This window comes from Vespula pensylvanica, chromosome 5 (assembly GCF_014466175.1).
Source record: "Vespula pensylvanica isolate Volc-1 chromosome 5, ASM1446617v1, whole genome shotgun sequence".
Classification (NCBI taxonomy): domain Eukaryota; kingdom Metazoa; phylum Arthropoda; class Insecta; order Hymenoptera; family Vespidae; genus Vespula; species Vespula pensylvanica.
In genome coordinates this window covers 4282760-4310535 of record NC_057689.1, presented here as the reverse complement: position 1 = coordinate 4310535, position 27776 = coordinate 4282760, and the positions used below count along the sequence as shown (strand labels likewise).

Genomic DNA, 27776 nt, shown 5'->3' with positions numbered 1-27776 from the left:
ACAAACCAGCCAGGTGCTCGCTCGATTATAGCAAAAGTGTTGTCTCGGAGGAAGAAAGAAGTGTGTGTATGTATGAGAGAGAAAGAGAACGAGAAAGAGTAAGAGAGAGAGAGAGAGAGAGAGAGAGAGAGGGTAACGTGAGCAAAGGAGAAAAACAGAAAGAGAGAGAAAGAGAGAGGCGCAATACCTAATCCTCCCTTCGTTGGCCCACGCTCGGCAGGAAATCAATAGAGAGGGATTCTCTCTCTCTCTCTCTCTCTCTCTCTCTCTCTGTCTCTGTCTCTGTCTCTGTCTCTGTCTTGTTCTATCTTCGTCCCTCTCTCTCTCTCTCTCTCTCGCTCTCTCGCTCTCTCTCTATTGCTATATCTTCGTCGTTGCTCCTTTCTCTTTTTCTACTAGCCGCAGAGCATGGGTCGGTCAAAGAAGCTGAGAAAAAGGCCATGCTCTTTACCTTCTCTTACTTTTCTCTATCTCTCTCTCTCTCTCTCTCTCTCTCTCTCTCTCTCTCTCTCTCTCTCTCTCTCTAACTCTCTATCTCCTCATCTCTTTACCTCTCTCTCTTTCTCTTTCTCTAGTTCTTCTCGTCTCTTATTCATCTCTCCCCATTCTTCTTTTCTCTTATATTCGCCCACTGTCGCTCTCGACTCCTCGACTTTTCCTTTAGCGCCGGATTCGAATCGTCTCGCTTACGATCGAGAAAGAAAAGGGCATGAGTGAGAAAGGTTTTATTTCCTGATTAAGACCGTGATAACGACGAAGACGTTTTTCCTTTTCTCTTTCTCTTTCTCTTCCCTTGTTATCATGCATTCCAATCGAGTCAATTGGAACATTTGCCTTTTTCGATGTCAAGGTAACTGGAGCATACGGTTATCGATCGAATTACCAAGCGTTAGAGAATGTAATGGATTTCGATGCTAACAATAAGAAGGAGAAGAAAAAGAGGAAGACAAAAAAAGAAGACGTAGAAGAAGACAAAAAAAAGAAGAAGTAGAAGAAGAAAATGAAGAATACGAAGAGAACGGAAAGAGAAAGGGGAGAAGAAAAGAGCTCTCGCAGAGTGCTAGAGCGATAAGAGAGAAAGAGAGAAAGAGGGGGGGTTTTAAAACGAGTCAGGTAGGTTTTCGTCAATAGGGTCTCGTTTTCCAACCGAGCCACCGACCGGCTGCCCTTTAAACCATTACGTAGAATTTAGGGACTCTGTAGTTCGTTGAAGCGTACTTCGTCGTTGTTCTCTTCACGACCCTCATTTTGCGTTCGTGCAAAGAAATATTACACATCGAATATTATTTCGATCGATTCTTTTTTCTTATTTCTTTTTTCTTCTTTTCTTTTCTTTTTTTTGTTTGTTTGTTTGTTTTTTTTTTTTTTAATAGAATTTATCTGTTATATCTTTTATCTCGTTCAGATCTATTTCGTACTTTTGATCCCGTTCGACAAGTTTCGCGAATATTTGAAGAGATATTTGATTAGGATATCGGGTGATAGAGAAGGGGGTGAGGATCGATCAATGAAACGCATCTGTCTCTCTCTCTCTCTTTCTCTCTCTCTCTCTCTCTCTCTCTCTCTCTCACACACACACACACGCAAGCAAATTCTCCCTCTCAGTCAGTGCGTGAGCTCTTTGGAGTAAACGTTACGTCAGTGGGCGTCGCGTGACGTAGCGGAAGTCGTGCGTCACCGGTGATGTAAAGTAACGGGCGGAAGAGGTGGAGGAAGAGAAGGAGAAAGGGTGGGGGAGGAGGAACGTCCGAAAGAGGCCATTGACGAGAACGAGCGAGCGAGCGAGCGAGAGAGGGAGAGAGGACTTGTTGCATGTCCTTTTCCAGCCGGCAATCTTTACAATCGTCGACATCATACAAAATTTTGTCCACTCCCTTGATTGGATTTTACGGGATTATGATTTCAAAAGCCCCGAATCGAAAACTGACGGATAAAGAGCCAGAGGGAGGAGATAGAGAGAGAGGGTGAGAGAGAGAGAGAGAGAGAGAGAGAGAGAGAGAGAGAGAGAGAGAGAGATAGAGATAGGGATATAGTAGGAAGCATCGTAAAAACGTGTCCGCGCATATTTTCATCGAGGGCGCGAGTACTTGTTGCATATCCGTTTGCGCATGTGTCGTCTTCTTTTAAGATTCCCCGTTAGTGGCTCGGAGAAATGAGGAAAAATTGTTGGAGGTGAATCTCTTCGTCTATGAGAAATTTAACGTAACCAATAGGTAATCGTAGATAGCGTATACGCGCTTCTCACGATTACTTCGAAACTGAAAATCTTGTAGGGGTAAGATGGAGAGAGAAAAGAAAAAGTGTTAGCGAAATAGAGAGAAACACGGGAGTGGTTTTTCATGAATCCTTGGAGATTCTCTTTCCCTTGGATTTTCTCAAACAGCTGCCGCTTCTTCGTTTAATCAAGACAACCTACCCTGTTATATTAGCAGTCTCGATCTAGCAGCTCGTGGCGGCTCGTTAATTAGCAATTTGCTTTCTCGTTGTAAAGGCGAACGGTAACATCGCTTGCATAATCTCTCTTCCTCTCTCTCCCTTTTTATCGCGTGCTCTTCTGGATGGCGAAATGAAGGAGGGAGGGAGGGTGAGAGTGAGTTAGGAGGGGAAATGAGGAGGGAGGAAAGAGTAGCGAGGCAGACAGCAGCGGTGTCGTTTAAAACTCCGGATAGTTCTTCGTAATCTGGCACGTTTCCCGAGCTCGTTATTTTCTAGCGAACGTATGCTCTTTTGTAAATTCGTCTAGTCGTTAGACGACGGCAATGATCTTGTTTCAACCCCCCTGCCCTTCTCTCTTTTTTCTCTCTTTTCTCTCTCTCTTTTCTCTCTCTCTTTTTCTTTTATCTTTCCCCCCTCTTTCCTTTTTTTTTTTGCTTAACGAGCACAAGGCATGATGTTTAAGAGTGTACACGCGCGACACCGTATGTCGATTTCCCCAACCCTTCTTCCGACACGTCCAACGGAATCTACTGGGCCACGAGGCTTATCGCGGAACGAAGACCGCAATCGCGATTTTTATATTTCCTGTTTTTTCCTCTTGTTCTTCCCTTTTTTTTCATTTTTTCTTCTTTTTTTTCTTTTTTCGAGTGCGGTCATGGCAAACCATAAAGTATCATAATATATCATTTTCATGGTGCGTCGTTTCACGTTCACACCTCGCCCCGATAGACGGTTAACGCGAATCACCATTTTTATCTTCGCATCCTTATTAAAAAGATACCAACAAAAGTTGGTATGTATGTATATATATATATATACTGTGTATATGCACGTATGCACGTAGATACGAGGACGTACATGCACATATATATATATTTATATATATATATATATTTATATATGTATATATAAGTTCTCGAGCAGGCAGGACGACCTACTTTAAACGCGCTTTACGAAACTACGATAGAAAGTCCGTTGTCGTTCGTGACGCTTGAAAATGACGTCGGTTTGGACGTCACTCGCGTGTGACAATAAAAAGTTAAAGAGGATCCTTTCGAAGATCAATTAGTTCCTTTTTCTCGGATGTCTATCGTCCTCGTTGAAAGAGAAAAAAAAACCAATAGAAAATAACGTAGAAAAAAGAAAGAAGAAAGGAGAAAGAAGAAAAAAAAACGGCAACGAAAAAGAAGAAACAAGTTGAGGACGGCCATCTTCTATTATCGCGGTCGGTAAGGTAGATCCCCCTTTGGAAATTTACCGCTCTTATTTTTTTATCCGCGAGATGTCGACAGTCGCGGCAGGTGCGTTCGACCAATAGGCTCTCTCTATACGGCTTCACCCCCTTCGGCCCCTTTGGCGTCTTTGGTACGGCCACACTGGCGCCCCCCTCCCGCCGCCCGTCGTCGCGGCTCGGTTCGCCGCCGTCGATCGGCGCTCAGCCGACAGTGGCACGGACAGTGATCGCAATATGGCTTCCGCCAGCGCTAGTAAGTGAGAGTACCGTCGAAAGGTGATAACGGACATGGTGGGATTTCGAAGGGTGCGCGGGTCTTTGCGCGCGTGCAATTGACCGGCATTTCTCGTCGCCGTTGTCGTCGTCTTCGTCATAATCGTTGTCGTTGAGTTTCTCGGTGAAACACGTACCTTTTCGAGAAGACTTAACGGCGAATCTCGTGCTTACGCGCTCGTTAGAAAGTAGCAACGGGTGGAAGTAGTAGAGAAGGAGAAGGAGAAGAAGAAGAAGAAGAAGAAGAAGAAAAAGAAAAAGAAAAAGAAGAAGAAGAAAAAGAAGAAGTAGTAGTAGTAATAGAGAAAAACGAAGAAGGATAAAGATAAAGAGAAAGAAGAAAGGAAGGAACGAATAAATACATAAGTAAATAAATAAATAAATAAGTAAATAAATAAATAAGTAAGTAAATAAATAAATAAATGAAAGAGTGGCGCTCTGTTTAACTGAAAGAATCGTTGGCGAAGAAAAGAGTGCTGTAAGAAATAAGAAGTGGTCGAAGGAAAAGAAAAGAGAACCCAGTCGATTCGTTGCGCGAGAGAGACAGAGAAAGAAAGAGAGAGAGAGAGAGAGAGAGAGAGAGAGAGAGAACGTCGTTCGTTCGTTCTCGGTGTGTTTTGTCTCTCTCTCTCCCTCCCGCGACGAGACGAGCGAAGGAGGGAGGGAGAAGGAGCGAGAGAGTAAGAGAGAGAAAGAGAGCGGGCGCGCGCGCGCGCGCGCTCTCTCACCTCCTCTTGTACGGTACGGTTCTCGAGTAGTGAAACCGTGGGCCGATTATGATGCTCGTGTGTTTTGTGCCAGTGGTTATGTTTTTGGCGATGGTGGGGATGGGACTGCTGACAGAGGTGGTCCTCATGTTCCTGGGACACACGTTCATATATATTTCAAATTAAACCGGCAAAAATATTTTTTAATAATCTTTACATATATACGAAGAACACGTTTACGTACTCGTCACGAAGAAAAGGTCAGTTAAAACAGAGAGAGAGAGAGAGAGTGAGAGAGAGAGAGAGAGAGAGAGAGAGAGAGAAGATAGAAAGGAAGGAAGAAAGAGAGGGGTTATGTACACGGAGAATCGTGACAGGAAATTCGGTATTCGATGAAAGAACGAATCCTATGTGTCTGGCACGACATGTCACACGTTATCAATTACTAAAAGGGCCACGTTATTTTCGACGCTCGCGATTAAGAAGAATACAAAGTCCAATTTTCCTGTCCCCTTCTTCCTCTACGTCTACCTCTCCCTCGCGCCTATTTCTCTTTTAACAGTTAACGGTTAAACGAAGAAATTTGGATTAACGTCATCGTTGCACGTTCGTTAAAAACGCTAGAAACGAAACGTTTCTTTTTCCTTTTTTTTACTTTTTCGTTTTTTCCCTTATTTTCTCGTATCCGAAACCCCCGCCGTCGATCATCGTGTGTGTCTCTTCTCTCCTCTCCTCTCCTCTCCGTTCGTTCGTTCGTTTTGAAAAAGGGGAGTCGACACGCGCTTGTAAAAGCTTTCGTGTTAGAGAGAGTGAGAGAGAAGGAAAGAAAGAAAGAAAGAAAGAAAGAAAGAAAGAAAGAGAGAGAAAGAGAAAGAGAAAGAGAGAGACCCCGTGTAGATGCGAATGCGTGACACGCTTCGTTTGTCGTGTTCGTGGCCAAGCGCGCGTGTTTGTGTGAAATATCGGAAAGAGAGACGTACGTATCCGCCGCCGTGGCGGTGAGCAGCCAGTGAAAAAGAAGGAGAGCAACGCGCGCACGAAGAGAGTAAGAGAGAGAGAGAGAGAAGCACACGGCGACGTTTACACGCAGGGAGAGAAACTGAGAGAAAGAATAAGAGAGACGGAGAGAGGGCGAGTGAAGAGTGAAGAGTGAAGAGTGAAGAGAGAGAAAGAGAGAAGAGAGAGAGAGAGAGAGAGAGAGAAGAGACGACGAAGAAGAGGCAAACGAGCGAGCCGAGGCGACGTTGCCAGAGTTTTCCTTCTCTCGTTCCCCGCTGTCGTCTCTCCCTCGTGTTCATCCCGAGAAAAGAGAAGAAAAGGGTCCGTGAAAGTGTCTGAGAAAAAAATAGAAAGAAAGAGAGAGAGAGAAAGGAATAAGTAAATTAATGAATAAATAAGTAAATAAAGAAAAACATAAATAGATCGAGGGGGAGACAGACAGGTAAACAGACGAATAGATAGATAGATAGAGAAAGAGAGAGAGAGAGACAGACACAGAACAGAGACAGGAAAGAAAGAGAAAGAAAAAAGTTTGTCGCGTAAAAGTGGATCTAGGGAATTTTTCCGATCCATCTAGGGAGATATTCGTCGATTCGAATCGGCAGCAGCAAGTTTAGTTCCACTCTCGGCGCGCCGATTATACACGGATGCCATGAGACCTGCTGCTGCTGCTGCTGTTGCTGTTGCTGTTGCTACTTCTACTACTACTATTACTATTACTATTACTAGTATAACTAATATTACTGCTACTGCTACTACTACTACTTCTACTACTACTACTACTACTACTACTACTACTTCTACTAGTACTACTACTTCTACTACTATTACTGCTACTACTACTACGTCAACGTATCACCGAGACACGTGACAGGCCGAGTTAGAGTACGCTCGACGAGTCATGAAGAAGCCACGGTAAGAAATAATCCTTTTCTTCTATTCTTTAATCTGTTGTTAAACCCAACGCTAACCGAAAGTCTAAAAACTATAAGTAAAAACTCTCGAGACATCTTGTCGGTTGAAATTACTTGAAAAATGAAAAGAATATATATGAAAAAGAATAAGTAAAAATGTAAGATTAGGTGAAGTGAAATAAAATAGAATACAAATTAGGAAAAGAATATCAACGGTGATAATAATAATAATAATAATAATAATAATAATAATAATAATAATAATAATAATAATAATGTTGATGATGATGATGATGATGATGATGATAATAATAACAACAACAATAACAATCATAACAATAATAACAATAATAATGATGAGAAATAATGAAAAATAAAGAATATGGTGAATTTCGAGCGACAAGATGTCAGGTGTGTCGCGTTCGTCCAGGAGTTAAGGGAGCAGACAATTTTTCTCACGGGGGATGTGCCTTTGAGCGAGCGAGACCAACGTGTATAAGAGAAAGAGAAAGAGGGAGGGAGAGGGAGGGTGAGGGAGGGTGAGGGAGCGAGAGGAAGGAAGGGAGGGAGGGAGGTAGAGGGAGGGAGGGAGGGAGGGAGGGAAGGAAGAAGGGTTTCGAAGGCTACGCCAGCGAGAGCACCATATGACGCTGACGTTGGTGGTCGAAGCGACGCGATGATCGGCAAAGGGAGGCGAGGGGTATGACTCACAGAAGATCGACGCCTTGTTTATTGATCTTGACGGTGAGAAAGAGAGACAGAGTGTGAGAGAGAGAGGGTGAGAGAGAGAGAGAGAGAGAGAGAGAGAGAGAGAGAGAGAGTCGAGCTGCTAATTGTTATGTCAGCGTTTTACACCGATTCGCTTCCGATTGAAAATAATGGAGAGAGAAAGAGAGAACGAGAAAAAAAAAAGTATGAGAAAATAAAGACCAAGTGAAGTGGTACTTAATCAATCTCATCGTAAAAAGATACGCTTTCTTTCGACTATTTTTTCTTTTTTCTTTTTTTCTTTTTTTGTTTCGTTCTTTAATATTAAGCCACGACACGTCTTCATCGTTTTCATTTCTTTCGTATCTTATCTTTCCTTAAAACGAGACTCGCCACTGTGTCTTTGACTCGAATGTGTCATACGTCATTGCTTTGTTTTTACGAGGGGAACTTTCAAAACAATTTGCTTCTTTTTCTTATTATTTTCGCTTGCTTTGTTCGCTGATATATATTTATAAAAGATATATATATATGTATATTCATATTCGTATATATTCATTATATAGAACATTTATATCAAATTCAATCAAGTATAATAGATAACGTTTGATCAGCTTAATATATATATATATTACGATAATAAATGATTAACGAAGTATTAATTATTCGTTTATTTTATTAATCGATATGCCAGTATATATTTCCTAACGAACATTCGTATTAGCGAGATAAAATAGATCGTTTTTAAAAGACAAAAAAGAGAGAGACAGGGATGAAGGGTTCGTCGAGAGTTAATCGAATCGTGTCACGAATATTTTTTTTCCGAGCCAATCGAGACGAAGGAGAAGGCGGACGAAGGAATGAATCGTCTTTGACATTTTGTCTCCGCGCGAAGTGTCGAAGATAGGAGCCCGTTTGGAATCCGAGGGTCGAACTCGAGGAGAGATGAGAACGCTCCAAATACTTTCGGCTGACTCGACGACGACGACGACGACGACGACGACGAATGAGTAAGAGAAGGACGAAGAAGAGGAGAAGGGGGAAGGAGATGGAAGAAGACGATGAGAAGGAGCAGGAGGAGGAGGAGGAGGGGTAGGTTAAGGAGAGAAGACGAAGACGAAGACGAAGACGAAGACGAAGACGAAGACGAAGACGAAGACGAAGACGAAGACGAAGACGAAGACGAAGACGAAGACGTCGTCGACATTGGCGCTGCGTAGGTCGCTGAATTAAGAGTGAGAGACTCTCGGTGACGTAGCGGAGGAAAAAGGACGAAGAAGATCAGCAGTGAAAAGAAATCTTAAGATGAGGAGAGAAGAAGAAGAAGAAGAAGTGGGATGAGAGAAGAAATCTGCTGCACGGCTTTCGTCTCAGATTTAGCAAATATTTTATTACTATAACTTTGTTGTGTTTTTTTTTTTCTTTCTTTCTTTTTTCCTCTCTTTCTTTCTTTCTTTCTTTTTTCTTCTTCTTTTCTTTTCGTTAAACTCGCTCGCAAAAAAGAATAAAATCTATTTTGTATGAACGTAGGTATTTGCTTCGAAGGAAATAGATACGTACACTGCGCGTTTGAAACGTTAATGAACCGTAGTATATGCAGAAAATTGATAAAGGAAATAAATGAAACGTAAGGGATAATAAAAAGAAAGTTCATTTCGAAATTTTCTTGTGAAAATATAAGGAAATCGTTTGTTGTTATTTAAGATAAGTAAATTCCTCGCTTTATCACGACATTTTTCTTATGGACGTTTAGTTGATGTTTATATCAAAGGATTATTTATATCGAAGAGATTATCGATTAACATATTCGATAGCGATGTTCTTTCATTGGTAATAAAGATCCATTTGTATTCAATCGTTTGGAAAAATATGTTAGGAACGTCTCGTGTTCTTGGCTCTTCTGTCTCGTAAAATCCTTCTCCATTAAGCGAATCTCATCGAGTATTGTTTGAATTACGTTCGAAGAAGAGATAAAATGATACAACGAACGTATTCACTTACTTACTTACTTACTTACTTACTTACTTACTTACTTACTTACTTACTTATAAACGAACGAACGAACGAATCATCGCATCGCATCGCATCGCATCGCCTCGCATCGCATCGCATCGCATTGCATCGCAATCGCATCGCAATCGCATCGCAATTGCATCGCAATTGCATCGTAGCACCATATCTTGCAACATAATTGAGAATTTCAACTTCGTTGCTTCTCGAACGCTTTGCGAGCGGAATCGATAATACTCGTTCGTCTTATCTAATCGTTGCTAACACGGTTCCAGAACTTAACTTGGAACTTGAATTTCGAAATAGGATTCGATGTATTTATCGGTTGATCGTCTTTCATAAAACTGTAGTTATTGATGGATCAGTGCTAAAATGGTTTTAGCTTTTGATACCCTATAGCTATGATTAATAAGTAGTAGCTGTATATATCAATGAAAATACAAAGCTTTATGAATTACCCATATATAGATATGAAAAAGAAAGTCAAACAAAAAGAAATGTAAAAAAAAATATATATATGTTTATGTTAAATATTTATATTGAAATATATATATTTTTTTTATATATGTATACATTCATATGTATACGTGTACACACACATACATGTACACACATATATATTTTTTTTTTCACAGATCAACGATCATTTTGATATATCGAATAAAGTTAAATAAACATGGATGATATCGTTATGATTCGGATGAGTGTTATTTCATTTTAAAACGTACAATCTGAAACCAAAAAAAAATCTATCATAGATAGATAAACAAGAGAGAGGCATCCTATATTTAATTAATTCGATATTTGACAAGATTACATACCTATATAGAATTAATACAGAATCTGCAGTTTTAAAAACAGTTCTCTCGCGGATTCGAGTAAATATTATTGGAAGGGGAAAGACAGAAACGGAGATAGAAAAAGAAAGAGAGAGAGAAAAAAATAGAGAGAGAGAGAGAGAGAGAGAGAGAGAGAGAGAGAGAGAGAGAGAGAGAGAGAGAGAGAGAGAGAGAGAGAGAGAGAGAGAGAGAGAGAGAGAGAGATTATCGATAGATATCGCAACATTCGTGTCGATAATAACCGCTGAATAATAATAATAATAATAATAATAATAATAATAATAATAATAATAATAATAATAAATAACAAAGATAAAAAGTAAAGAGAGGAAAATTAGACGCATCTAGAGAAAAGAAAAAAAAAATTAGATAGATAAATAAATATGACATAAGCAAACAGATCAGTTAACTACTATATAAAGTTTTTCTCGATCCTGTGAATATAACTATGATGGATTATTTGCTAGCATCGTTTTACGTATTTACTTATCTTATAGAGCGTTGATGTAAATAATTGAATTCGTGTTCGCCGTTTGAAGGAAATGGATGAGGGAGCGAGCTCGCATTGGAAAAATAATCGGAGAAAAATAAATTAAAGAATGAGCGACAGAAACAAGCAGACAAATAGACAGACGACGGGTAGACAAACCGACTGGTATAAAAAAAAGAAAAAAAAGGAAAAAGAAAAAAAAAAGTTGGAAAATAAAAAGAAAAGAAATTAAAATCAGTTTTTGTACGCTTATAGAAAATGGAAATAACCGAGACAGGAGACTTCTTGTAACCGTATACATTTGAACGTAGATAGAAGGACGATGAACGGCAACGATAAGTACCTTCGCGAGATTCCACTCGAGATTTTAACGACATAAATGCGAGCGTATAAACCGCCTACGCGATTAACGCGTCTTAACGCTTAATTTATTCCCTCGGCCTTGTCTCTACGAATAATGGATTATCTTCTTAGCAAAACATACTCTTGTCGTCTCTCTCTCTCTCTCTTTCTCTCTCTCTCTCTCTCTCTCTCTCTCTCTCTCTCTCTCTCTCTCTCTTTCCTTCTATCTTTTTCTTTCTTAAACGAATTAAAATTTGTTTTAGTTAATGCATTCTTTTTTCTCTTCGGACATGTTTAATGTGTATATGAACGTTGATACGTTTGTTTTCAGATTAAAGACTTATTCCATTATCTATCTGTTATTCTTATTTCCATTGCTTATGTTCTATCAACATTGTAATATTGTACTTAAATAGTTTCTCTATATTCATTTTCCTTTCGTTCGAAGTGCATTTTATTTCCTATTACATAAAATATTCAATATCAATTAGCGAAAGGATATCTCTTGACGTTAATTATTGATACGAATTAAAAACGGACATTAAAATTACACTACACCAATGTTAAAGGATTACATTGTTTTCTTTCGATTAAACAAAACGAACGACACGAATCTTTCTCGCGGCTTTTATCGACGATTAAAGCATCGAGCTGAAGGAAACGCCGATAATTCGATAAGTCGATTGCGAGCGAAAGAAAAAAGATGGTTTATTCTTATCTGTCAGATAAGACACTATGTGTGATAGAAGCAGCAAGAGAGAGAGAGAGAGAGAGAGAGAGAGAGAGAGAGAGAGAGAGAGAGAGAGAGAGAGAGAGAGAGAGAGATAAATATACTTTGCGTATATACGTGCATTTAATTACGTATAATAGTCTGTATATGTGGATGTATCTATATGTGTATATGTATACATATAAAATTCTAAAAAAGAATGAATCGTAATTTTATGACGTATATAAGTTCCATCGTATTGATATTACCGTGTACGTAATTCGTACACACCTAAGATAATTTTCCAGTTGTTAGAAGAGAGACGGGAGAGAAAGACAGGGATAGAGATAGAGAGAGAAAGAAAATACAGGAGAAGATAGAAGCGAAACTATTTATAACTATACATCACTCGTAACAAAGTGTTATGCGTGCGTGTTCGTGTTCGTGTTCGTGTTCGTGATCGTGTGCGCACGAGACAAGACAACTACGACGAAGCAGAGGATGATTTCGTAATCACTTGAAAATAGTTCTTTTCTCGTAATCTCGATTCTCGTAATAGCATCTACTGTAACACCCACCATTGTTTTTCGTGATACTTGAGAGTTTATCGTCCGGTATTACGTGTTGTACCTTTTGATTTTTATTAATGTTTGTATTGCATCGATCTATGCTATACGAGGATCGACAGATCGATCGATAGGACCGTTGATTTTATTATAAATCGATTTCTTTTTGTCTCTGTTTTTTTTCTCCTTTTTCTTTTTAGACTTTTATTGCGATAGTATCGATATCTCGAATATCAATCGTTAAAATCGTAAATTCTACAATATTATTTCTTTCTTTCTTTCTTTCTTTCTTTCTTTTAAGTGTTCTATAGGATGTATGGAATTCTTTGAAACGTTCGAAGTATGCGACAAATTCAAGAATGCAGTCTTCAGAAAATAAACTATGCAGAAAATGAGGAGTATTCTGCGCCAGATATCACCGGTCCGTCCTTTCTTTTAACTCACTTCACTGATTTTCTCTTTGTTTTAAGATAACCAAAAGAACTAGAAATACGAGAAAAATTAAAACCCCCATATGTGTATATATATATATATATAACTGATTAATCCGTAGAGATTTTATGTTATTACTCGGAGATTATGTGTAACTAATATTACGAGTGTTTTCGCTCAATAGGTTTTTCTTTCTTAGTCGTTCGCATTTTAACAATTCTACTAGTAAATCCATGCATTAATTTATCTTATTTTTATTATTATCCGTTCGCGTGTCGTTTACGATCTTGCATATATTTACAATGTACATATTTACGTATGTGCATAACTAATATCTAGAACATTAGAAAGTTTCGATATCAGAGCGTCTTAATTATATATAAAATCACGATCTAGTTAAATGCTAAGAGAGATAAAAATAAAGATAAAAACAGACAGACAGGCAGAGAGAGAGAGAGAGAGAGAGAGAGAGAGAGAGAGAGAGAGAGAGAGAAAGAGAGAGAAAGAGAGGAAAGCAATGCGCGAGAACTCGTACGAATTAATTACGTAAAGCGTAATAAATAAGAGGTTAATTCGTGTCGTTATCGGTGGTAGCAAAAGAGTGGTAGCAGTAGATGAGGTCGAGATCGGTTCGGTGTTATAAATTGTAACGTGGGATGAGAGAGAAAGAGAGTAAAAGAAAGTAAGAGAAACTGAGAGAGAGAGAGGGTGGGGGTAGAGAGGTTGGAATTTTTCCAAAGATAAAAAGCAGCTTACTATCTCGCGTTCGCAAATTAATGAAAGCGTTGGTGCACGCGTTACGAATCGTCGTAGTCACCGTCGTCGTCATCGTCGTCGCTAACGACTCTTCGACTCTTGTATCACGTATCCTCGTTAACAGCTCGAAGAGAGAGAGAGAGGGAGAGGGAGAGGGAGACGTGCGAGAAAGAGGGGAGGGTCGTGAGATAGGAGAGGAAAATAATTATTGAAGTTTGGCTACTCGTTCGATGCGATATACTCAACGAATTCGTAATTCGCCGATATATGCCACGGAATACCTTCTGCGTGTTCAAGGAGAGAGAGAAAGAGAGAGAGAGAGAGAGAGAGAGAGAGAGAGAGAGAAACAGAGATAGAGTGAGATGGTGGGAGGGAGAGGGAAGAGGATATGTAGAGCACGAGCGCACACGCATTTCCGTGCGACTTGTAATGCGGCGTAACGCGCTTAGCAGCTCATGCTCGGCTATACGTCGAGTTTACCTGCCTTTGTATTTGCGAACACCCTGTCTCGTACGTAAACATGATTCGATCGTGAGCGAAAGCTATAGGGTAGAGTGCGATGGAATAAAGAGAGAGCGAGAGGGAGAGAGAGAAAAAAGTAGGAGAGCGGATTATAATGTCCGTTCCTCTGTACGTATGTAAATACTATTATCTCGAACGCGCTCAATTAATCTCGATTAATTCATTTTATGTTCCTTTATATCGTTTTTCTTAGAGATTATAGATTATCCGATTATTTCGTTCGGATCATATATTAGAAACAAACACGACTGACGAATGAAATATTTTCCATAAGTACGCACCAGCCACCATTGACTTTTTCACTCTGTATGTGGTGTTTGTGTGTGTGTGTGTTTTATCCTTTATGTTTCGCAAATCACTCGACAAAGTAACCGAATAAACGAACTCGCTTTTCCATTTTTCAAACGAATTCTCTTTTTGTCTGCTTTTTCTTTCTCCTCTTCTTCTCTCTCTCTCTCTCTCTCTCTCTCTCTCTCTGTCTTCTCTTTATTTTCTTAACTCCTAACATCTTCTCATCTTTCTTTCGATCTTAGTTCAGCTTTTCTCTTCGTTCGATCTTTCTTTTTCTCTTTCTCGTCCGATCTTCCCGATAGCCGAGCGATAAAGGCTGCGGCTGACAAGCCATTTTGATAAAGGCTAGCTAGCTTGACTGTCCGAACGTTGTTGGCCACCTCGTCCTTTGCAATTTCAGGAGCTCAAAGCCACTCCTCGATATACTCGAGCCGTTGGTTCGACGCGAAGAACGGAGATCCTGGCCAATCTGCCAGCTCGTTTCGCTTTTCCTTAGATCTACCTTCTCTCTTTCTCTTTCTCTCTTCGATGTCTAGATTCCAAATATTACACGGACGAGTTGAAGCGTTCATTCCGAAATGAAACTCTCGAATATCCCGGCGTTACGTTCATCTTATAAAGAGAAAGAGAGAAAGAGAGAGAGAGAGAGAGAGAGAGAGAGAGAGTAAGAAGAGAGAGAGTAAGAAAAAGAGAGAGAAGGAAATAAATAAATAAATAGATAGGTGTAACATCGTAAGAAAAGCGATAAAACCGAAAGTAGAACTTTATTGATTAGGAGAGAGAAGAAGAGTTCAAGAAAGAGAAAGGAATAGAGACAATCGAATGAATAAAAGAAACGATAAAAGAGAGAGAGAGAGAGAGACTGATGAATCTGAGTTTTTTAAAGGGTATTTTTCTTTTGAGTGAAATTCCATCGCATCATTGAAACAGAGAACACGAAAGGTTTAGTGTCACGCAATATATAAAAGGAGAGCATCGTGTTGCTGTAATCGAAAAAAAAGGATGCTCGAAAGGATCGAGAAAAGTAAGGGTAAAAAGGTATAATTAAACCAAACGGATAGAGATCGAAGACTGTCATTGATTGCTCGCGTGGTTGCGTTTGTATGCGTGCATGTGTGTGTGTGTGTGTGTGTGTGTGTGAGAGAGAGAGAGAGAGAGAGAGAGAGAGAGAGAGAGAGAGAGAGAGAGAGAGAGAAAAGGAAACGTATTCGCTATAAGGAAATATTGATTCCGTAGAACATTACACCACCGACAATTACGATATTTTATTTATTCCAGGCAAAGGTCTATAACTCTATCTTTTTCTCTCCCCCCTCTCTCTTTTGTTTCTTCCACCCTGCAGCCACAAGCATTGGTTCTTTTTTTTCCTTTTTCTTTTTATTCCCTTTTTCCTATCTCTTTCTCTCTCTTTTTTTTGCCCTCGTCTTTGCACGACAATGTCGAGGGCAGCTTTCTCTCTCTCTCTCCCTCTTTCTCTCTCTCTCTCTCTCCCTCTTTCTCTTTCCCCCCCCTCTCTCTTTCTTTCTCTTTCTTTCAGTCTGTTGCTCGTGTGTCTACATATCCACCCCTTACTCAAGCTTTTTCTCGATGCACATTGGCTGTGATCATCGGCGTTCGAAAGTTTCGCGACAAAGGGAGCGCAAAACGCGCCTCGCACTTTCCGCCGGTCGAGCCCTAAACGCGTGTTGTAAAAGACGAGGAGAAAGAGGAGGATGAGGATGAGGATAAGGTGGATGAGAAGTAGGAGAAATACGTCGAAGTAATTCTACGAGGGTAATATAACTTACCATTGTTTCGCATCTGCCTTGGAAATGTTCTTAGAAAATGTAGAATTCTTTCTTCGGAGATGGCAATAAACCTTATCTTTGTTTCCCTTTCATTTCTTTCTTTTTCTCAATGTATTTCTTCTTTCAAATATGTATTTTCTTTCGCTGCTTATATGGGCCGGTTTTTCCACCGAATTGCAAAATACGCAGCAGGTGTCCGAGTTCATTCTTCGTCGAATGCTATTGACTCGTGAAAATGTTTTCTCTGTAAAGGACTTTTCAAACAATTCTTATTAATTCCATATACGTTTTATTGTTATACATAGTTTATTAAATATATATATATATATTTTTTATTTATTCAGCGATTTGGCGATTCGTCGGAAATTTATGAGAATTGTTAGTAATCGACGATAAACGCGTACGTCGAGAAGAATAAAATTTTTCTAATTTATGAAAGTGTTTCAACAAAAAAGATAACGAAATGACGAGTTAGAGAAGATAAGAAAAAGGTTCTCAATACAAAAGGCAGGATATCTTTATTCGAAGGGACGGTTAATCCTCGGACCGTTGATAATAAAGTAACATTAATGTCACTAATAACGATTAAGAAAAAGATGGGTATTAAAGATAAAGTATTAAAATAGAATCTAACAATTTTTCTCTTTCATTCTCATTTTCAATGAATTTAGTTTTAAAATTTAATATTTTTAATCTTACATGATCGTCGAAACAATTCTATGCGTAATGAGAAACAAGCTTTTTCTCTGTCTCTTTTTCTTTTTTTCTCTCGATAAATCTCTCGCGAAATATTTACAAATTAATTTACGTATTTCGTTGAAAGAAATAATTCGAAAAATCGTGAAAAAAATTACGATAATAATAAATCAATTTACCGTGAAACGCTCTTGACATCGAAATTATTTAAAGCAGAGATAGGTAACTCATTCTTCGCCGCGAGCCATATGGTCCTTATCGTCGATCGATTCATTCACTCGTACGTTATTTATGTAAGTTCACTAGTCACTGTTCGGTTATCCGTGAACCAGAAACAAAATCAAAAATCATCTCGGTGCGTCGCTCGAGGCAGGACGATGACGAATAATGGGAGGGATTTCGTCTCCTTCTATTTTCTATTTAGGTAGTAGGGTGGTTGCATCCTGACCATTGGTTAGTCACAACTTTCCCATACTTTCAAACTTATTTTTTCAAATACATAAATCGATAGATTTTATTAATATCTTCAAAATTAAAAAAACAATTTTTTATAAAAATTAATTTCGAAATCCACTGATTCTTAAAACAGGTAACAGGTGTGTATACTAAGAAATAAAAAAAAAAAACAATTGTCGATCGTAAATAAAATAACTTTACGTGGACAAAAGCAAACGTGCTTAATTTTACCGTTACATGTTTTTCTTCAACTTCAAACGGCACAGCGCAGCTAGTTCTGCGCATAGTTAGTCCTAGTGGATTTCATCTAGGAGTAATCCGTTGTTTCATTGTAATTGGCTGCATTGCTAGAACATTAGAGAAAGCAACCTTTGTAGTTACGAAAAGATAAAAGATGATATATTGATACTAGGATTGGTAAGTTGGAAAGAACGATTTTAAACGGCTATCGCACAATTATTGTACGATGCGTTTTACTTTTCAAAAGAAAACGAGATAAAAATAAAATTGTTATTTCTGCTAATCTCTCTCTCTCTCTCTCTCTCTCTTTCTCTCTTTCTCTTTCTTTTTTCTCTTTCTCTTTCTCGCTCAACACGCAAATATTTTTCCTTTCCGTTTTCTTTTTTTTTTCAATCGTTTTTTCTTTTTGCTAAAGCGAAAAATGAGAAGGAAGGAAAAAGAAGAGAAAAAGCGGAAATAAATGAAAAAATATCGTTCTTTTTGATTTTTCTCTTTTTGTTTGTCTATATGTATATATATCTCTGCGTGTGTATACGCGCGCACACACACACATACACAATCATAGATATATTTTTCTTTTTCTATTTTTCTCTTTAGCTTCCCTTTGTCTTTCTTTTTCTCTTTTTTTCTCGTTTCTCTTTATGCAACGACAATCCCAAAGAATAGCGAAGAGCCCAATAAATGCGAATATTTTTTTTCTTTCTTTTTCTCTGATTTTCTCTCTCTCTCTCTCTCTCTTTCTCTCTTTCTCTTTCCGGTTATTCCCTTTTGTGTCTTCTTGAAACATCTCGTGCGACGCGATGCATAATATTTTAATTGGAGAGAGGGCTCTGTTTAACTGTAAATAGGATTGATACTTAGGGAACACGTTTAATTATTATTACGTCGTGTCGCTGAAAAGCAATCGTAAACGAGGCTTCGACGAAAATTTTCATTTTTGTTCTACAAAGAAAAATATACTCTCAAAGAAAGAGAGAAGAGAAATCATGACGGAGGAAAATAAAAATGGAGGAAGGTTCGTACGTACAAACGAATCTTCCAAAATTACAACGAGAAGTTTGCGATCAAATCGAATTAAAAGATTTCTTTTAACGTTTGACCTTCGACTTCTTTCGTATCGACGAAGTTTGGTGTTTATCACGCGATTTTGTACAATATCAAACATTTTTAGAAATTTACGTATTTTAAAATTTTACGTATTTATATATATATATTTTTCTATAGCGATGAGTCATTTATTTGTCAGGACTTTAAATTCACTTTCACATCCAGTATGACTAATAATATTTTTCTGTTTGTGTCTATTTGTTATATATTGTTGGGTACATAACAAGTATGACTTATAGATGCATAGATTTCAATCTCGACCATACTTGCTATAAACCTTAAAAACATTCTGATATTTTTATTGAATCAAACCGATCATCGATCGTTCGTCGCTTTCATTGAAGTTAAGAATTGATTAATCAACTAAAAAAATTTCATATCTTTTCTCGTTAAATTATTTTCTCATGAGAATATTCGTAAAAGCAAAAAATAGTAAATAATATTGATAAATATACGGATAGAGTAGTTTTTTTTTTTTTTTTTTTAAATATTTAAGTACGAATGAAGCTTGGGAAAAAATAAGAAAAAAAGAAAGAAAGAGAGAGCGAATAAAATGAAAAGGAATTTTCATTGTCATGCTTTTATCTTTAAGTATTAAGGAAAGTAGCGATGCAAGGAGTTGTGAAAAGAAGATGAAAGATTTATTATTTCTTATAATTCATAATTTATGTAGATTCGTGAAAGAATCCGGATTCGAATCTTACGTTTTTTAAATTATTCAAGCCCTTTGTTGTTCTCGAATGTCTAATTGTTGACTTTTTAGAAACGAATGTGCACTCTCTAACAATATATTGTAAGAAATTTATAATGTTTTCTTTTTTTTTTTTTTTCATTCCATTTAATTAACATGTTAACCGGGAAAATGTTCGATTAGTGTACGTGGACGCGTAAAGGAATTTATTTCGATTAAAACTAATATGGCGCGTGTATGTATATGCGTGTGAATGTGGAGATAGGATATTTTTGATAAATTATTGCAATTATGAACCAAAGAATTTTGAAAAAAAAAATATATATATATATTGATAAGAATAAAAAGATAACATACAAATTATTTATTTATTATTTATTTATTATTAACGCGAAAGAGGAGAATTTTTGACGAAGCTTTATTTTAGGATATTTAGAAAAATTGTTTACTCATTCGTTTAAATCCTTATCTCTTTTCTCTACATTGACTGTGTACCGCGACAGACATGTTCTACCATTTATTTTAATTTACAAAAAGAACATTTTTCTTAAAGAATAATTTTCTTGAAGTCCAGGTAAGAAAGGGATTGTTCACGAAGTAGAGGTTCAGTTAATCCTATTTAATATTATTATATTTTTGGAGGTAATAAAAATTTTTACTTATTTTGTGTTAGACAATTTTTTTTTTCATATTGTCTATATTCTATTGAGCAGTTTACCTGAAGTTTTGTTCGAAAATATTTCATGGAATACATATAAACAATGTTGAAAACTCGACTTTGGCTTTAAAGTGAACTTTCTCTTTCGACAATTTATTTTTTTCTAATGGAAGATTTCTAAGGCGTATTCTTCTCTGACTTAAGAACATAACAGACCCGTCCAACGTAAACAATTTATTTATGTTACTTAAACAATTTATTTAATATTTCTTTCTAACAAGAAATAGAAAATTTCAAAATTCAGATTGAAACGTTAAATAAATAAAATAATTTTCAATTTATTCAAAAGGTTGTTAGTTTCAATATTTTTTTTATCAAATAGTTTCACTCTTATTCGATCATTATAGAATTACAAAAAAAAAAAAAGAAAAGAAAAGAAAACTTGTCTTTGGAACTCGTTTGAGATAGAAAAGAAAAAAGAAAGAACGAATTCATTGTTTATATACGAATATATATTGTTTATACAATTTTTTATAGCAATTTTTAAATTTGTATTAACAACATTTGTTTATGCAATTTTGTTACCATTGTTAACAAGTCCACCGATATAGACGAAATAGAAAGAAAATTCCGTAGGAAGATGGGGGTGAGATGGGAGTGGAAGGGATGAAGAAAAATATTAAAAATAGACGAGTGAGGAGGTAAACAAAGAAAAAGGATGAAGAAAGAGGAGAGTTTGAGCGCAACAGTTTGGCCGTATAAAATGTTTCCTTTGCCATTATTGTCTTCGATTCGTTTATATATATAGGTAATACACAAAAAGACGAAGGATCCAAAGAAAAATATTTTTAATTTAAGCGTCATGTACTTCGTTTCGAGTAATAAATCTAAGTCACTGTACGTTTGATTATCTGAATATTTTTTTCTAATATATACTTGCGAACAAAAAACATTAATCCCATGTTTTCTTTCAAAATTTATTTTCTGCGATTTTCTTCGGTCCATCCCTTCACCCAATTCAGGTAGATATTACAATAATAAGTTGTTTATGACTTTTCCCGATTTTAACACGTGAATTAACAAATCCTTTTCGGGAAATTCCTATCTTCGTTCTGATTGGTGGAAATTTTCACCAATCAGGTACTTTGTTAGCAACACTCTGCCAACAAGTTATTTGTTGGTCAATCGGTCAGTCAGTCTATCATCAGAAGTCCTAGCGAATAGTCGAATTTTGAAGATCGTAGTGAACAGTGAATAGAGAACAGTGAATAGTCTAATAGTCAATTAATATCAGATATAATAAATTTTCAAATCGATTAGTTAACATAGCCTCTACATTTTACATACATACGTATCATTTTCTCAGTGAATTTTTTTTGTTTTTTTTTTTCGTTTTTTTTCCTTTTCGCTTTTTTTCTTTGCATATAAAAAGTAACAAAAAAAAAAAATATATATATATATATAAAAAAATATAAAAAAAAGTATTTAAAAATCTAAAAACGTTCGGTTTTATCTCTAAACTATTTTTCTAAAAAATATTTGCAATATGAGTGGTGATCGTAAAATGAAAGCAGTAAGAAGACACGTTTGTCAGAAAAGGAAGGTCGAAGAGAGAATGCCTTGGCGCTTGGCTCTAATAACTGTTGGGAATGTAACGTAAGAAAATCAATTTATTACAATTTATTAAACAAAACAAAAACGATTGCGTTCTATATGAAATTTTATTTTTTATGTTTATGAAATCGTGTGAAAATTTTATATGAAAATTGTATGTTATATTTCAAGCCGATGAAATAAAACCGGGCGGTTTATGCAACTTTTATATTCTATTCTATTAAAATCGATATTATTTAAAAATTATTGAAGAATATTATTAAAAAGTTACTGAAATATTATTTAATAATTCAAAAGATTATATTATATTTCGCGTTTTCTTCCTACCGTGTTATACGTATGTAGTAGCGTCTCTAGACCGAGTACCGTGTTACAAAATGGTTGACTATAAAATGGCGGATGTTAGTAGTTCTTATATTTTAATCTTACAAATATAATCAATAGTGCGATCATATACGGGTACATATGATGATGATGATGATAATAATAATAATAATAATAATAATAATAATAATAATAATAATAATAATAATAATAATAATAATAATAATAATAATAATAAAGAGGTAATATATGATCGTATAGAATATTTATTCACAGTGCAATCGACTTCTGCGTGAGAATAGAAAAAAGAATATTTTAGGCTGCATAATAATTTGATAAATAATTCGTATTAAATAGTTCCGATTTCGACTTAGTTTTCCTTCGAGTGCCAGCAGTGCTTCTTGTTCGTTCCCGTGCATATACGTCTATATTATAAATTTATATTATATTATATTTTTTAAATATTAAATAATATAAAAATAATTTATTATATAATATTTTTTTAATATTATATGATATAAAAATAATTTATATTATGTAATATTAAAAAATTAATATATATTTTTATATATATTAATATGTATTAATATAATATTATTTTATAAATAAATATAATATATAATATATATATATATATATCTATACGTATCTAAAGAACATTTGATGAGCATGTGTGCACGTAGAAATGCGTGGATCGAAAAAGAAACGCTGGCTGGCCGCGTCGTGAGCGCGTCGAGAAGCTCGAGCATGAGGTACACTAGCAACGCGCGAGGGACGCGTATATACATATATACGTGCATATATACATACATATATATACATACATATATACATACATATATACATACATACATACATACATACATACATACATACATACATACATACATACATACATACATACATACATGCATACATGCATACATGCATACATGCATACATACATACATACATACATACATACATACATACATACATACATACATACATACATACATACATACATACATACATACATACATACATACATACATACATACATACATACATACATACATACATACATACATACATACATACATACATACATACATACATACATACATACATACATACATACATACGTGCATACGTGCATACGTGCATACGTGCATACGTGCATACGTGCATACATATATACATACGTGCATACGTGCATACGTGCATACATACATACATACATACATACATACGTGCATACATAAATACATAAATACATAAATACATACATACATACATACATACATACATACATACATACATACATACATACATACATACATACATACATACATATATATATATGCACGTATGTTGTGAGAGACGAACGAGTGCACTTAACTAGAAAACCTCGAGGCTCGTTTCTACAGCTCGTGCTACGTGAACAACGATATCCGTCCGATAAACTAACGTGTGCTGTTCCCTACGTACACGTTTAAACGTTACACTTATGTTACATATACGTGCTTGCACATATATACACTTATAGGAACATATATAAATGTATATTCGCATAATAATGCGTTCGAGCGTATAAAGGGAAAAAGAGAAAAAAAGAGAGAGGGGGAGGAGAGAGAGAGAGAGAGAGAGAGAGAGAAAGAAAGAAAGAGAGAAAAAGAGAGATAGCGACACGTCTACTAAAACGTATCATAGTAATCGAGTTTGTGTGCGCGCGTACATGTAACGATAACGCGATAGCGGATTTATAAATAGGAACGTCGACGTTGGTGGACATTTAGAGGGTGTCACGAGAGAGGGCTAAAGGCAAAGTGAGAGTGCGAGAGAGAGAAAGAGAATCACCGGTAGCAGTAACGGTAGTACTCATGCTCGTGGAACGAGCATTGTGTATTTTTGGAAAAGAAAAAAAAATGAAAACGAGAAAGAGGTAGTACGACTCTCTGTTTTCGTGACACCTCGTCGTAACTCTTTCGAACTTCTCTTTCTCTCTCTCTCTCTCTCTCTCTCTCTCTCTCTCTCTCTCTCTTCTTTCTTTCTATCTCTCTGTCTTTCTCTCTAGTATGAAATAAGTCGCTCGTTGGTATCATATCGCTCCTGGTTCCTCGATATTGTTACCGGCTACAAATTTATTGCGTACCTACTTCTTTGCAAATTATCATGTACGTTTTCGTGCTGCGAACGACAAAAAGATAAGAATTGAACTCATTTCGACGCGATTATCGTTCGATCCTACGTTTAATGTATCACGACGAGTAGTAAAAGTAATTAGCGAAATTATTTCTAGATAAAATTTTTGAGTTATTATTTCTCGTTAAGCTACTTCTTTTTCTTTCTTTCTTCTATCTTTTTTGTTTTTTCAAATTCGTGAGAGTAGAAGATAGGGTGGGAGAAATTAGAAACAACAAGCGGTCCGGTAAAATAGAAAGGATGTGTAAATATTGGAATAACTTTTGACCCGGCTTGCAAAAGTCCATCGTGCTTATTTACGTTATTATAATGGAGAGAAGATAAACATAATATGATACGATTAGATAGTTTATGTTTCAATTATCTACGTTTTCATTTACAGAAATATGTACGCGTATATGTATCTCGTATCGAGATTTTCGTTTGGTTTCTCTTCTTCCACTTTTTTTTATTTATTTATTTGTTTTTTTTTCTCTTTTTCTTTCTTTCTTTTTCTTTTTTAATAACTTCATTGGAGAAACGACCTCGTTTGAATTTACCGCCACGTGTCTTTATACATTTTGCAATATATTGAATACTTGCGCGTATATTAAATGAAATCCTTGAGTGGTGACGGAATTAATTGATAATCTCGCGATGACACGTGCCGAGAACTCGTTTGACTACCGGGAGATAAATTTACGGGAAGAAAAAAAAAATAATCGTTAATTAAATTGAAGAAGAAGATAAAGAAAAAAACCTTGTTAGAAATGTTTCGAAAATATTTAAAATTCGTAAATATCTGTAAAATTCGTAGAAGTTTTATATTAACAAAGTTAATATAAAGTAAAATATTTTTTTTTCTTTTTTCGAGGGAAATATAGGAGCGATATGAGAACGAGCTTGAAAGTTTTTTCGGAAGATCAGCGCGAAATTCAAAATTTTAAACGAAACGAACGAGATAAGAGATGAAGTCGAGCCATGATTATTCGGGTTCTTTTCGTGAATGTCTATTTCGGTCGACAGGAAAGAAGACTCTCTCTCTCTCTCTCTCTCTCTCTCTCTCTCTCTCTCTTTTTCTCCTTCTTTCTCTTTCTTTCGTTCTTTCTTTCGTTCTTTCTTTCTTTCTCTTTCTCTTGGTAAATCAATGTAGGAAATTTCACACGAAAGAGGAAACTCGTGAGGTTCAGGGCGGTGGCCTCGTTCCTGTCTATCCACGTTATAAGAAGAGATCGTTCTCTCCCTGCCTTCGTAGGAAGCGGAATCGTCGAGTAGTAACGGTTGAGAACTAGAGATATAGAGAAAGAAAGATAGAAAGAGACAGAGAGGAAGAAGTCGAAAGGTAGGGGAAACTACACTCTTATCTGGGGCAATGGAACGTAGTCTCCTGTTTTGTTCCTCTTTCGACTTCCATCGATCGACGAAACGTCGTTCGAACGTTAACAAAAATTCTTTTATCTTCTAACTCGATTATTTTTTAAATAAATACATATATGTATTTATTTATTTATTTATTTATTTATTTTAATTAATGATTTATTCAGTGAGAGTAAATTGGAAACCACTTGGGCGGGTGTAAATCGAATCTATTGAATTTAACGTTCTTTGATGATAATTGATTTTAAGCTTTCTCAAGGTCATCGTTCTCCTTAATGGCGGTTGTCGATTGGCGCGCTTTTCAAAGAGAATTTAATTGGTATCGTTGCCGTGGTCGTCGCTGTAGTCGCTTTTCGTCATTGCCGTTGCCGTTGCCGTTGCCGTTGTCGTTGTCGTTGTACTCGCGCGAGCCGAAGATAAAAATAATCTACTGACTAAGATCTAGGTTTTGGTGGCTATTATTAACCACTGTACTCTTCTCGCTTCGGTGCACGACAAAAAGAAATGTGCGTTGAGTATGCACCGTAAAACTAAATACACGCGACTGATTCTCTTCGCCCGTTTAAACGCATTTTATTTGTTCACTGAATAGAGAAGGAGAAAGAGAGTAGATAGATAGATAGATAGATAGATAGATAGATAGATAAATAGATAAATAGATAGATAAATAGATAGATAAATAGAGAAAGAAAGAAAGAAAAAAACAAAGGAAAAAATATAGAAAGAAAGAGAAATAGATAAAGACAAAATTATCATTTCTTAGACGATAACTCGCTTTTGACCAGCCTCGTCCAGGCTGATATATTTATCTCTAACTGGGTATTTTACAGGCCAGCTTTTCGTACATTGTTAACTTGTTGATGGTCGTTTTAACGGCAACGCTATCGTTTACAGAGTTTGAATTTGAATGAGGACGCCCAAAGTGCGCGTCCCATCATTTTGTCCTATCTCCGTCTTTTTTCCCTCTACTTGCTCATTTTCTTTAGAATCGAGACGATCCTCCTGACATCTACGAAGAATTTGTCGCACTGTATTTACTTGGCCAAGCGCGCTCTTTCCACGAACGTTATCACTCTCACACAAAAGTATTAACGATTTCTTTCCACGATCTCTACCTCGGATTACTTAAAGATTTCATTTTTGGCTCAATGCTCCCTCCTTTTTCATTAATTTTTTCAACGTTCTATTTTTTGTCTTATTTTTTTTTTTTTTTTTTTACCATAAACGATATCGATATCGAACGATCGAACGACGATCTATACCTGAGAATAAGAACCTGAGCGCTTTCGTTTGGTCCTTAATTTCATTATACTATTTTTATAGTTTTTTTCTCTTCGTTTTCTTCTTCAGAAAGACAAAGAAAGAAAGATGTAGCGAGAGAGTTCGGGTGGTGGGGGTAGGTTTAGGGGGAGGGGCAAGGCGCGGTACTGTGTCGTAGGTCAGGGCAGCTGGTCACCGGACTCCGTTCGATTGTCACCGACAGATTGAGTCGAATGGCGGAGAAAGAGAGAGAGAGAGAGAACTCTTCGGGATTTCCCCGACATACCAATTTAGCGAGAACCGATCGACGACTCGATGGCGTCCGGCTGACCGAGCAATAATTTTCATGGACGTTGTTGTTTCGTCTCGTTCACTTTATTACGTTGGTATACATTTAGGTTCTTGCATCGTTCCTCGAACTTTCGATCGCGAAATTATCTAGAAACCGACGAAACGAAACGACGAACAAACATTAATTATACGTCTTGAAAAATTTTCTCCAAATTTCCATGATGAATTTTTTATCGACAAGCTTTTGACGATAAGAATTTCTCTCCTTAAGAGTTTGTCATTGATCGACGTAAAGAGAATAAGTATCGGTTGTTTCGTTGACATATTGTTTTATATAGATACACCAATGATATTGATTACAATCGTGTGGACATATATACACACGCATATAATATATATACATATATATACACATATGTATACACACACATACTACTGATCTTCAATATAGAAGTAATTAATCGTCGTGTCATTAATTTTACACGATGTCGCTCCTCGAAATTATATTATTATTATTCTTCGAATGAAAGATACGTGATAACTAGTGGTAGGGTAGATGTGTAAGTAGATAGATAAGACCGAACGATTCGCCACCATCGATAAGACGAATGAATACTTGGAGAAGTCGCACAGTTAAGATGAACGAAGTTGAAACGACTTTGCGCGTAGAGACTAAAAAGAAAGAGTTGCAGAATGAGACGAGGGGGTCGGGGGGGGGGGTGGGAGAGGAGTGGCGAACGGTCGGTGGGGAACTCGAGTACGGTTTTTTAGCGGCAATAGCAGCAACAGTAGAGAAGGCAGAGTTAGACCGTGTGTCGAATGTAGGAGAATGCGGAGGAGGAGGAGGAGGAGGAGGAGGAGTACGACGACAACGACGACAACGA

At 36.7% G+C, this 27776-nt stretch overlaps 1 protein-coding gene and 1 long non-coding RNA gene across 7 annotated transcripts in view; both read left to right on the top strand.

Moving 5' to 3' along the window:
• Positions 1-27776, top strand: part of LOC122629691 (AF4/FMR2 family member 4) — a 153230-nt gene that overhangs the window by 32678 nt on the left and 92776 nt on the right. The window contains exon 1 of one of the 6 annotated variants that reach the window (XM_043813416.1): positions 6411-6564. The exons of the other annotated variants lie outside the window; for them this stretch is intronic. Coding sequence (XP_043669351.1) covers positions 6551-6564 — 14 coding nt within the window. The 5' untranslated portion in view covers positions 6411-6550. Of the gene's footprint in view, positions 1-6410; positions 6565-27776 lie in introns of those variants that run through there. 6 annotated transcript variants of the gene reach the window in all.
• LOC122629698 lies at positions 1382-4243 on the top strand. Its single transcript, XR_006327334.1, has 2 exons — positions 1382-1964; positions 1998-4243. It is a non-coding gene; the product is annotated as an uncharacterized LOC122629698 (long non-coding RNA).